The sequence below is a fragment of the Mastigoproctus giganteus genome, chromosome 14 (assembly GCF_048544385.1).
Source record: "Mastigoproctus giganteus isolate SK-2022 chromosome 14, ASM4854438v1, whole genome shotgun sequence".
Lineage (NCBI taxonomy): Eukaryota > Metazoa > Arthropoda > Arachnida > Uropygi > Thelyphonidae > Mastigoproctus > Mastigoproctus giganteus.
The window spans coordinates 28448221-28462023 of record NC_143588.1 but is presented as its reverse complement, the minus strand read 5'-3'; the positions used below and the strand labels follow the sequence as shown (position 1 = coordinate 28462023).

The 13803-nt window shown below is 40.3% G+C and overlaps 1 protein-coding gene across 1 annotated transcript in view; it reads left to right on the top strand.

The window, feature by feature from the left end:
- The window catches only part of LOC150075035 (tensin-2-like), a 737845-nt gene that overhangs the window by 276008 nt on the left and 448034 nt on the right, over nucleotides 1-13803 (top strand). Inside the window, exon 8 of the mRNA XM_090389056.1 lies at nucleotides 225-275. Coding sequence (XP_090245182.1) covers nucleotides 225-275 — 51 coding nt within the window. The remainder of the gene's footprint in view (nucleotides 1-224; nucleotides 276-13803) is intronic.

The window sequence follows — 13803 nt, the reverse complement described above, 5'->3', positions numbered from 1 at the left end:
GGCAATAAGGTACAGCCCTTCCTCACTCCAAGTTTATATAATTTTCCAGTGCTTCCTTCAATTCTTACTGAAGATATATCATTTTTATATATAGACATTTTATTTTCCCTTCATGGATTATTCTTGTTTCCATATTTTTCAAAAATTTAAAAGAACAGATTTCTTTGGTATTTATTCATATTCTAATGTGAGTATATATTTTGCATTCTTATACCTTTATGTAGGTTTTTAATTTGTCAGAAAGACGCCATGACTTAACTAAATTAAACCCTCAGGTAAGAGTCATTTTCAGTTCTTCTTTCTGTATATATAAGTTTTTTTATTTATTTTAGTTGAGTGTATATATATACAGGGTGATTCACTACCAGCGCAACAAACTTGCAGGAGGTGTAGGGGGCACAAAGACGAATCAGAATCACATTGCATTGCAGGGTCCGAAATGCCTTCGTCATGTGGTAGAGGACGTTGAACGGGAGGTTGCACGAACAGCAATCCCGCTGGAAGTCAGCATTTGCAAACTGGTTCCCGAGACAGTAGAATGGACGAGTATTCAAACGTTGAACTGGCCGACATGCACCTCGCATATGGAGCTGTGGACTGTAATGGGCGCGCCGCTCTGCGCTTGTACCAGGAATGTTTCCCGCACAGGTGTGCTCCTCATCATACGATTTTCGCACATGTGCACAGAAGGTTACGTGATACTGGTTGTTTCACAAGAGGTACCATGAATCGAGAGCGAACAATGAGGACACCAGACAACGAGGAGAATGTCCTACGTCTTGCAGAAGGCAATCCGAGTATGAGTACTCGAGCGATAGGCCAATGATTGGGTATTTCCCAATCCACTGTATGGAGGATACTGTCAACAGACCAAATGAGTTCATACCATCTGCAACGTGTCCAGTCATTGGAGCCTGCAGATTATCCATTCAGGAGGATTTTTGCTACTTGGTTTCTTCAACAGAAACGGTTTGCAAATACTGACTTCCAGCGGGATTGCTGTTCACACGACCTCCCGTTCAACGTCCTCTACTGCATGACGAAGGCATTTCGGACCCTGTAATGCTATGTGATTCCGATTCGTCTTTGTGCCCCCTACACCTCCTGCAAGTTTGTCACACTGGCAGTGAATTACCCTGTATATATGTATATATATATATGTATATATGAAGAGTTATTCAGAACTGCATGTCATAAATTCTATATTGGTTCATGACGACAAAAGGAATTTAAATTTCTTAGGAGTTTTTTTGAGAATATGATATTTTTTTTAAAAAAAAGCACTATTAAAGTGCTGTGATGTCACTTCCAGTATAGGAAAAATAGATGCAAATTGAAATGATCCACATTGGAATACATTAAGTTAACATAAACACGACACAATCATCATGAATTCAGAAAATAAAATTTATTAAAAAAACTTGAACACAATACAATTATTGTGCACACTCAGTGTTCAGTGTGGTCACCAACACTGGAATGTTTACCTCTTAAACTGAACACATCTCATTTGGGATTATTATTTTGATTATATTTTTATGAAATTTTCTGAATTGCAACTATAATAAAATGGTAACAACTATAATAAACATTATTTTTATTGAGATGTTTATATCTAAAATCTGGGACACCCCCAAAAAATTGAATTTTTTTTATTTATCATATTTTATTTTTTTGTTAGCATTTTGTTAATGCATTACTGTAGAAAAAAAAAAGCAGAAATAAATTAATTAATAAAGTACAATATGTTATTATTTACAACAGTTAATATCATTACAGTGTCAGTCAGTTCACATTCTTAAATGCAAACTTTGCAAAGTCCCTAATCAAAATATTAAAGTAAGATTTTTTTTGTAATTGTCTGCAACTTTTAAATTATAATTACAGTAAATTAAACTTTCATTTAAATTTCATATTCAGCAAAAATTTTTGGAGCACAAGGAGGCACAAAAATCATAGTGTCATAAGCTGCCCCCAACGGAATCTACATGTACTACTGAGGTAAATACTACAGTTGTTGATATTATTATAAACATTGTTTTCTCCTTTTTTATGGGATTCCCCCCCCCCCCCCACCTTATGATGGGTACTGCTACCAAGTGGATGGGATGGTTGGTTGTGTCAGGTTACTATTATTATTATTATTACTGTTGGTCAAGGAACTCCTTACTATCCTACAGGTGTTCAGGATCACACCTTTCTGGAGTTGGATCCTGTTGGGCAGGATCGTCTTGTCTGTTGTTATCGCACAGGCCTAGTATAATTTGTGAGTAGGGATCTCTAGTACTGCGTGAGGTCTGTACTTGTAATATGGTACACTTTCTTTGATCAACTGGTATTGTTTTGCTAGCATTATTATTATCATAAAAAAAGCTCTTTCTCCTTTATGGGATTTTTCCACCCAATGACGGGTACTGGCATCAAGTGTATGTAGTGGTTGGTTGTGTCCAATTACAATTTATTGTTATTACTGTTGGTCAAGGAACTCTTTTACAATCCTACAGGTATTCAGAATCACAGCTTTCTGGAGTTACATGTAAGTGTTCTCTGGAAGGCCTATTGCTGCTTAGTTCTTATGGAGGCTCTTTGGTACCATGCTGGTGGTCGACACAATGATTGGGTGGGCCATTACTTTTCCATACACTGCATTTCTTTGACTTCCTTTGAAGTCTTAGGACTCTGTACTGCCTGATCTTTTCCTCATGGGCTATCTGGAGGTTGCTGGTGTTGGGCATTGTTATGTTGATCGGGTAAGTAACCCTTTCCTTGTTGTAGATAAGGATTATGTTTGGTCTGTTGTGCAGGAGTGTCTTGTCTGTTATTATGGGATGGTTCCAATATAGTTTGTGAGTAGGGGGTCTCTAGTATAGCCTAGGATTCATACTTGTAATATGGTGCACTTTCTTTGATCAACTTGTATTTTTGTGCTAGCTTCTGATGAATTATCCTGGCTACCTGGTCGCATCTGTGAGTGTACTCCAGCTGGCTGACTCTGCATCCTGCAGTGATATGCTGGATTGTTTCTGGGGCCAGGTGAAATTGTTGTCATGTGTCACCTGTCACCCCGGGGTCCTTGGTGTTGTATTTCTGTAGTTCATGGTGTTGATTACCTGATCTTGGATGGCAAGCAAGAATCCTTCAGGCTTGGGGAAGAGCTTCCCATTCGTGAGCTGAGCGTTGGAAGCCATCTTATCTGTGTAGTCTTGATGGAGGCCATTCTAGAGTCTGCCATGGAGTGTCTTCTTCGTCCATCTCTCTATCTTTGTTTCTTCTGTCTGTGTGACTGGGGTTTCCTTGTTAAGGTTGAGTGTTGTGTGCCATTTTTCTATCTTTCTTATGGCTTGGTAGATTTGTGCTTTTCTGAGTTTGTGGTGTCTTTATCCACATTCAGATGGATGGTTCTTTGAGTCAGAGACTCTGGGATTGTCAGGGTGACTTGTTATCTGGATGAATTGCGTTGCTAGGTGTCTGTGTGTGTGTGTGCAGCTGAATTTCTTGTACAAGTAGTTGTGGATGTTATCTATTCCTGGGATTTGCCAGTTGTGGAACTTCCTGATTGACTATTGTACTTCTTCCTCATAAATCTCCCATTCTGTCACCTCTTGTATGTTCTTGGTTTTTTTCCATACTAGATTTAGCCAGGGGGGGGGAAGGCCATTATGGCTAATTTCACTGTTCCTTAGGTTGCCGCAGAATTTCCTGAGTGCCTTCTGGTTGGGGGGGGGGGAGAGGGTCTGTTGCCTTCTTTTTTCCTCCTGTTTGATTTTCCTGTAGAAGGCTCTTTGGGTTTTATCAAATATCTTGTTGTCTGTTTTCCTCTGGGCACTCTCTCTTTAATGGTAAAGTCTTATGGCGTGTCAGGAGTAGTTTCTGCTTGAGGGTGTTAAGGTATTCTGTGATCCTCTGATTACAAGTCTCATGTGAACTATGGATGGTGTCTTTTTTGAGGATGGTCTTCACTTTTCTGATCAGCTTCTTACTTCTGGTATTCCATTGGTACTGGGTCAGTTGCCTAACTTCACTCTAACCTCTTCTGCCTTCTGATGTCGCCTTTTTTTCCCAGATCACTGGCTCCTTGTGTTTTGTTTTCTGTTGGTCTCCAGTTTCCCTCCTTTCATCCTAGTGGTTGCTACAGTGGTACAGTAAATGGTTGTGGATGTTGTCTAGTGTTACTTCATTGTTGTTGATGTAATCTGGTATTATTGGGCCAATACTAATGGGCTTTTGCTGAACTAGCCAAAAAAAATAAAATAAAATATTTTTAAAATAAATAAAAAATAATCAAATAAAAATATCTAAAAATAAATAATAAAAAATTAACAGTAAAAACAAAAAATAAATATATAAAATGAAAATAAACAATTTATGTTTCCTTCTTCACATAGTTAATTCTCTAGGTAAAATTTCAGTTTCTCCAGATAAGCTTAGGCAAAACCAGGTTTGAAAATAGAGTAGGATTTTCTTCAACTTGATGGATATTTCCATTTTATAGCTGAAGTATGAATTCAGATATGCTTTTTATTAATATCCATTATAGCTTGCTGTGGCAGTGTGGATTTATTTTGTGGGTGGAGTTCCATGAAATTGAATAGGCTTACTGAATTGCTTTGGGAAAATTCTTTAGGCTAGAAAGGTTTGATAGCACAGAACTTAGTGGTATCATCTGTGTTGTCTTCAAATCTTTCTTTCAGATATCTTGTGGAGATTTCCACAATTACATCCAGCATGTGAACAGAGACAAGACCCTCATGGTTTGAGGTGCCAGTGACTCCAGTAAGCAGTGAGCTAGGAGATAGCTGTTGGTTGCTGTCAAGTGACCCAGGGGAGGGTGTTTAGGTTGGTATATAATATATTTAGTTTGGTATTTAAATAACATACCTCATTCTATTTATCATCCTTGTATTCTTCTTTTGATTTTTCCCTGTGTTTCTTTATTTTTTCCTCCTTTTTCGTTTTTGTTTTCTTTTGTTCCTTCTCTCTTTGTAGTTGCGATATAATCCAGAAGATCAAAAGTTTCGGGGAGAATGTGTGTGTGTGACCCTTTCCTGCAGATGTCTGAAATTTAGAATGATTCTTTCCGGTACTTCTAATAAATTATTATTAGTAAATCTTCATTTGTTTCCTTGCTAGAACATTTTCTGGAATTTAATCCTCTGGCTTTACGTTCTTATTTGTCACTTTGTATGTTTCCTCAGAAAATTGGCTGATTGGGACAGTCATTTTTTATTACATCTTTTCTGCATATCAATATATTTATGAATTGTAGTTGGCATATAGTGTCAATTTAGACACTGCAAATTCTTCTGCACTTTGTATATATTGTGAAATTCTTAATGTTTATTTTTGTTTCAAAGTTATAGCTTGCAACTTTATTGCAAATTTTCTGACAAATTTCTTGTCTAGTTCAGTTATTTCTGATAACAGATGCCGGTTATCAAAGAATTTTCTCTCTGTGTTTGCGTTGTTCAGAGTTCCTCTTTTTTGTTTTTCAAAAAATACTACACTGGGTAGTATTTTTTTGTAAAATACTACCCAGTGTAGCATTTTACAAAATTGAGTGTAGTACCACATAACTTGATTATTGTTCTGTAATTAGCATTAGCATTAGTAGAGGCATTTGATGCAAGAAAGCAAGCTTATGCAGCATCAGCCAAAAAAAAATAAAGTAAAATAAATAAATAAAAAATAACCACTTCCACTTCACCCCTCTGTTCGTTCGAAATACCTGTCCAGCTGAGCCTTAAACTTATTTAGGCTATCAACTTCCACGACAAGGGATGGAAGTCTGTTCCACCTACCAACCACCCGCTGGTTGGTAGGTGGAACAGATATAATTCCAGAATAATATTCCATGTGTGCTACCAGGCATGGATTTTGGTGTTTGTAGTCCATAGGCACTTTTAGCATTAGTAGAGGCATACAATGCAACAATGCAAGAAAGCAAGCTTATGCAGCAGTAGCCAAAAAAAAAAAAAAAAAAAAAAAACCCCTCCCATTTCACCTCTCCATTCGTTCCAAATGCCTGTCCAGCTCTGCCTTAAATTTATTTAGGGTACAGCACCCTAGCATATATTTAGAGCCCATATTTGTTGGGCTTTGAAGATATATATACTGTTTGAAACTACATTTTCCTCTGAAGGCCTGTAATTTCTCATCAATAGTTAAATTCTGACCCGGAGAGTCAGAATTTAACTATTGATGAGTCTTGCAGTTTTCTACAAATTCAGTGAAAATCACCCCTTATGGGGGTGAGGTGATTACATTTTCTTCTCTCATCCTGGTTGCTTGATCATCGAATCTTATACACCTAATGAGGAACTTGAAGTGTCTCTGGTTGATTACTAAGCGAAATTTTTCAACGGCATTTCTGTGAGTGCCCCATAACTCTTCCAATCTCTGCTTGTTACTCCAAAGTGCTCCATCTAAATAAAGAAGGCCAATATAAACTTTTATCTTAATTTTGTCTGTAGATTTGGCATCTCTTTCCTGGCTGTAGTTTGACTGAACAGTTTGAATATATTGATTGTGTATTCAACAATTTTATCTAAAATTTTGTCTGTAATAAGGCTGATCCATGCTTTGGAGGGCATGCTGGCATTTCTTGGTTGACCAAAAACTCCAGGCAATTTTGTTAGAGGATTTTGAGATCTGTGCTGAATTTGTGTTGATCTCTCTCTACTTTCTTCCACTTTTTCGATTTATCCTTTCATATGAAAAAACTGTCAGTGTTGTCCTCTTTGTTGCAACTTTCCTCCTCTGATGTAGCATTTTGTGCACTCTCCTAAGTTGTCTTTTCTTGTTTCAACATAATCCTCATTGAATTCTGTCCCATCATCAAAGCTTTCATCATTACTTCCTCAGAAAACAACAGGGCATGAATAATTTTATTCATGCCCTTGGGTATAAGCAATCCATCCTGGCCATCAAAAGCAATGCAGCACCACTAATGCATATGGTCGCACTGTATCTCACAGATACAAATAACAGACTGAATCGAAACCAAAAGGCTTGGGGAAATGAAACTAATACCAATGGCTTCCAAGAAGTAATGTAGGAAGCTACAGAAAAGTACACACGTGCAGCTACATTTTGGTAAAGTGTAGTACATTTTGTTCCAAGAAACAAAGAAAGATATGACGTATGTATCTGAGAGATATGTAGCAACCAACGAAGGGTTAAAAACTGTCCGAGACCACTGTAGAATGCAAAATCAAGGGTATAGGGAAGAGTTTTGAATTTATGAATGCAAACAGGACTCCCCCCCCCTTGAGGCACACCGGCAGTTATGTGACGCGTGAAGGTCTTTGTTCCGATCTTTAGAACAAGTCCTCTTCGATAGGAGAGATTCTAGGAACCAGAGATGTTAGTCACATCATTAAGTAAATTTCACATATGCTGTGATCACCTAGTGGTTCTTTTATCTGCAGATTCTTAATGCATGAATAATCACTGCTGATAATCAGATCAACAGTATTATTCTTTCTTGTTGCCTCTCTCTCTCTCTCTCTCTCTCTCTCTCTCTCTCTAACATACTGCTGTAGAAAACACTCATCCAATAAATCCACAAAACAAGCTTCAATCAATATCCAGAAAATTAACATCCCACATTATATGACATTTTAATTTACTGGCTCATTCTATTCTCTGTAGAGTTGCTCATTGTATTTATCAGAGTCATTAAGCCTATAACACATTCCTGCTCACATTTTTGAATAGAATAGAATAGAATCTTTAATTGCAGCATGATATACATACAATTAGTCCCGTCACGACATGGTGGTGCCAGGGGTTTACAAAACATATTTACAAAAGAGACATACATGAGAAAAACATAAGTTACATCAGATTATCAGAAGGCAACAAAGCACAGTTTTACATTTTCAGTTCCACGAGGATTCCCTTCCTGTATTTTTTATTATTGACCACTTCTTGGAGGTCCCGTCGATGACTTGCAGTGAGGGCAGCATTTGCTTTGGCAGGAATCTGTTGGTTAGTACTAGCCGGTTACGGTTTGCTAGCAGCTGTGCCGAAGACTGGAGATAAGGGGGAGGAATGCGCCAAGAGCAGTGATCCCAGAAGTTCGGCTCTGTAATTTTACCGGTGGCCATCTTGATGGTGAACAGCAGCCTTCTTTCTCCGATATAGGATCAGAGCCTGCGTAGTTGAAGGGCTTCTGCTAACTGCATTGATCTGAGAGCTGGGGGAAGGTGGAGTTTGCTGTTGGCCCATTTTAGAAGCCAGAATTCGGTAGAGAATATTCTTTTAACGTTGGATTCGGCAGCTAAGGCCCATATCTCTGAAGCATACAGTATTGTCGGGTAAAGGATTGATATGATGTATCTTTTTACCAGTTGTGGGTCGGTGGTGTGGAGCAGCAGTTGTTTGGCGACCCAGTGTAGTGAATTCAGTCTCGACTGTATGAAGTTTACGTGATCATTGAATGATAGTTTGGAGTCGAACACGACCCCCAGATCTTTGTGCGTTTGAACACTTGGAACTGAGGAGCCGTTAAGCACAGGCTCCAACGTTGTTGGGCTGCCCTTTAGTGAATAAATTATTTGTGCCAATTTTAGGGGGCTGATTTGGAGGTTGAAAATATTGAGGTAGTCAGCCATGTCCTGCAGTTTGCTAGTGATTTGCTGAGTGGTTTTGGCTGCCAAGTTGGATGGCGATATCCTAGTAAGGAGCTTGACATCGTCTGCATATGTGATCCAATTGCACTTGTTGGTCACAAACGGCACCATGATTGCTGAGAAGAGAATGCAGACAGGACCCCCCCCCTTGAGGCACACCCCCCCCCTTGAGGCACACCGGCAGTTATGTGATGCGTGAAGGTCTTTGTTCCGATCTTTAGAACAAGGGTCCTCTTCGATAGGAGAGATTCTAGGAACCAGAGAACATCGCCCCGAAAATTGAAGTAGTTTTCTAAGAGACGTAGGAGATGAGGTATATAGATGGTATCAAATGCGGAATAGATGTCAAGATATATAACTGACAATTCCTGTCTTTGTTCAAAGGCTTCTAAGATGTGCAGAGTGGTTGTTGCAAGGATAGTTATAGTTGACCTTCCTGATATCCCATAGTGTATTTGCTGAGGACTGTCACAGAGAATTTGATGGGTGACAGATGGTAGCAGTGCTTTCTCCAGAATTTTTAGCAATACAGAGGCGCAAGCTATGTGCCTATGTTGGCTTGGGAGTGTCGATTGTTGGTGCTTAGGAAAGGGCCAGACAGAGTACCTGTTCCACTGGGGGTTGAAAGAAATGAACTTTGAGGCATCTGTTGTATAGTTGAGGAGTGAATCGATGATGAAGACACTTAAGCATTTGATTATGAACTGGGGGATGCCATCGTCACCGGTGGTTGCTGTGAGAGGGAGAGTATTAATGGCCTGCATCAGTCGTTGCTTGGAAATTCGGATTGTAGCAAGACTATCAGTGGGATGAGGGTTGAGGAGTGGCAGATTAGGTAGAGCTGGAGGTTGATTAGAAAATCTGGCAACATAGTTGAGCCAGTCAGTTTTGTCGATTTTGTTGGAAGAACTAGCCTTTGTTCTGTAGAATGGTTCCCCCTTTTTTAGGGTTTCTTTCGAGGTGCTTTTTAATTGCAGCTGATTTGTTTCTGTTGAATTCGGCCCTGGCTTTGGAGAATGAAATGCAGTCCTGGACATCGCCGGAAGCTTTCCACTTGGCATGTAGTGATTGTTTGTAGTGGAAACTTTGGTTGAGCTGGGGAGTCCACCATGCTCTGGAGCGTGGAGTAATGGTGACTGTCTTGGTAGCGGTGTGAAGGGCTATGGTATTGATCCATTTGGTCATTAAATCGATTGCGAGGCTCAGTTCACATCCATCTAAGATGTTCCATGGGACTGTGGATGCAGCTTCAATGCAGAGTGCTGGATTCAGAAATTTTGGAGCGGTGACCTTTTTCACAGATTTGGTTTTGGGGGTATTGAAATATTTTTTGGGTAGAAGAGCTGTAAATATGATTGGTTGGTGGTCTGATTGAAACATGTCGTATGTGGTTTCTTCGAGTTGGCATATTGCCGAGGAATAGACAATGTCCAGTAGGTTTTGGTCTCTCGTTGGCTGGTAGTTAATTTGGAATATTTGGATTGATTGTAGAGATTCTGTGAGACGACTTTTGAGGTGTTGGGTAGATGGTGGAAGATTGAAGTCCCCACATACAATATGAGTGGCTGCTGGGTGGAGATTATTTATTAACCAGTTAGTGGCTTCGTCGATAGCCATCATAGTTGGCGTTGGAGGAAGGTACAGGAATGTGACGTCTATAGTGGTACCTTGACGTTCCAGAGTTATCATTAAGGCTTCCACTTCTTGAGAGATACTTGAGACAGAGTGTACGATGGAGAACTTTATCGTATTTAAAATTATAGCAACTCCACCCCCCCTCTGTGGTTATCACGAGAGGCAGCCAGTACATGAAAGCCTGCAGGAATGGAGCAGCTTATATCTGTCTGGTTTGCCTCTAACCACGTTTCAGCGAGGCACAAGATGTCTAGTGAGTTTGAGAGTAGAATCTCTTCTAGTGTATTAAGTTTATTTCTTAAGGACCTGATATTCTGGAACATTACGCGGATGGTAGGAGAGGTTGTAATGCTTATCCTCACGGGAGGGAGCCTTGTTTCCAGGCTGCAAACAAGTAGAGGCTCTCGATAATGAGAGATCAGGACAGGGATGAGGCGACCTTGGGTTCTCTCATGTTGGAGGACGGTATTACCAACCTTGGGTGGAGTTTGTTCCAGTATGTTAGTGTGGGAAGATTCTGGTGCTGGCATCCTTTCTGGCAGGCAATTATAATCGCTAAGTCAGCTGTGACTGCGGTGGGAATACTTTTATCGGATCTGAGTAGTCGCTTTAGGTTTCGAGGTTGATCGATAGTGAACAAATGGCCTGATCCTCGTTCCGACAGGCCAAATGACGACGCTTCCTATCAGGTCTACTTGGTGTCGGCTACAGTCAATTTTGAATGCAGCGTATTGTTGACTCCTAGTTTGTAGTTTGTGTACAGTTGGCTGTAGATTCATCTCTTCATATATAACCTGTTTGACTAGTTCAGGGGTTGTGCATGGATCCAGTCGAGATACGAAAAGGCTGGTTGTACTGTTTCTGGTAGTGTCTTGAGTCCTGAAAGCTCGTAGCTTCCAGTTTATTGCTGTGCCGTACTTTACAGAGTTTCTGAGTGCGGGTTTCTTGTCTGGTATCGCCGTTTAGTGAAGCTGCTACAGATTGGACAGTGCTGTTATCGTGCTTGTCATTCGTCTGATTTTGAATTGTGTCAGTTGAGCTCGCTTGGGCGTCGATGTGGCTTGATGAAGTTGTCGGTATATTTTCTTGACTGCGTTGGGAAGTCAGCGATGGATTTAGGTCACTGTCAGGGATTGAAGTTCGGAAGGAACTGTGCGATTTTATCGTGGTGCATATTAGAGCCTGACCTTTGATGGTTTTGCCACTATTGCTCACCTCAGTGGCCAGGATTTCCATGTATGACTTATCCCGGAGAGACTCTGAAGATTGCGCATCATGGATGTTTCTTAGGGCTGTGCAGCCGTGTTGGAGTGATGCTGTTGTATCAGCAAATTTGCACATCATGCTTTCCAGTGTGTGAGAGTTGGCTTGCAGACTGGCATTGATTTCGTGACTTGTTAGGCAACTAGTTATTTTCCCTATGAGATCTTCCACCATTTCGTTGATTTTGCTGTCAATGATTTGCTTTAGGGATGACTTTAAGTATTGAATGTTAATTTCTGGTTCGGTTTGGCACCCTTCGGACCTCCGTGCAGGTGGCTTTGGCTATTTTCAGATATTGGCATAACATAAGCTGTCTGAGGGGTTGCTGAAGATGCATCAATGCTTGCATGCAATGCGGACAGGTTCAAGTGGCCTGGTGTTGGTCTATAGGAGGTGTCAGTATGAGGCGTTATATCTGTAGCGATGGTGTCAGTCTCGTAGGTATTATCGTTCATATTTTCTTGCAGCTTGGCATAGTGCTGAGTATTATCAAGTTGTGACGCGACTTCTGTGAAGTCTGCCTCGCTGGGCTGTTTCTGCTTTGCACTTTGGGCTGTGCGTAGTGAGTTCTGTGAATTGTTATTGGAAATTTTTGGGTTGTCCTTGTGGCCTAATGAGCGTAGCTTCTTGCAGCATGATCCCTTGAATTTCAGCCTGGCTGCCATGGAAAGTTTCTTCCAGCTGGATGGGGATAGGCCCAAACATCCGGGACAGATGGGGTTATCACAGCTGGTACAGAGGATGACATCACCAGCCAAATGATGACGTTACCAGCCAGTGCTTATGTTACACCAAACCGACTTAACATTGCACTGCAACCCATGCCTACTGGCTTAGATTTTATATGCTTCTTAACTAAGAGCATAACCCCCTCTCCTCCCATTCTGTCTATCTGTCTTTTCTGTACACATTGTACTCCCCATATTCTAATTATGCATCCCTTATATCTGAGCAACACCATATCTCTGATATTCCAACAATGTCTCCATTTGATGACATGAACAGCACTTCAAATTCATCAAATTTATTTACTGTGCTGTCAATTGGTTTTCATGCAAGTATACATGCACCTGTTCTTACTCTTAGTTACCCAAACAGAGCCCATGGATTTTCTTGTTCGATGATGAACCACAGCAAGCCTTGAAATCCCAGCACTTTGCTTTCCAAGCTGCTGCACATTACAACAGAAACAGTGCAAGAATCACTTTCACCTCTGCCCATGCTAATGTTAATCTATTAGTCCGCTTATCCTCCCCAAGTATACATGTAACTGTTCTTATTCTTAGTTACACTAATAGAGCCCATGTATTCACTTGTTCAGTTTTCCAACACACCTAATGCCTTGATAACATCAGCAAATATTCTTGCTCCCTTTCTGTTTAATTTTATCCCATCCCTATATCAGCAGTCTCACCTGTTCACAGACCATGCTAAGAAAAATTGTACCCCATGTGATTTGCACAATCTCTCCGAATTGATTGATAAGGCTGTCGTCAAATACTCCCTCCTGTTGTGCCTGGGCAGAATTGCAGACACTTTCAAATTTAACCCTAACTCACACCTTTTCCTTCTTCTTCAAGAGGAGTGTTTCCATTTACAATGGATTTCCTCAGCCTACAAGTTATTTCTTGTTAGGAATTTATTTCCGCCATCAAGTGCGGTTCAAGGTATCTTGGTCGGTTAAGCCTCGGGCTGTCATGCACTCCCGTACTCCATCCATCCATGTCCTCCTAGGTCTTCCTCTTCTCCTTCTTCCAGGAGGTATCCATTCCAGGATAGCCTTTGGATATCTGTTTTCTTGCATCCGTTTTACATGTCCATACCATTTTAGACGCTTTTCTTTGATGGTGTCAATAATAGTCTGTCTCACTTCCATTTTTTCCCTTATTCTCATTCCGTTTTCTGTCTCTTCTAGAAGTTCCTGCTGAGCGTCTCCAAAAATCCATTTCTGTGGAGAGTAATTTGTTTTCCGCTCGCCTATTCAATGTCCAGGTTTCTTCTCCATACAATAGAAGACTTTGTACAATCGTTTGAAATATAAGTTTCTTTGTTTTATTTAGGATATTTTTTCTCCAAAGAACAGAGTTTAACATGCTGATAGCTTTTCTGCCGTCTGTAATTTGATCTCTGCTTGGGATGATCCATCACTTTGTAAGATTGATCCCAGATATTTGAATTTATCGACTTGTTTGATTTTAAAACCTGCAATATTTAGAACGTGTCCTGGCCCTGAAGACAACATTTCAGTCTTGCTAAAATTGATTTTTAGACC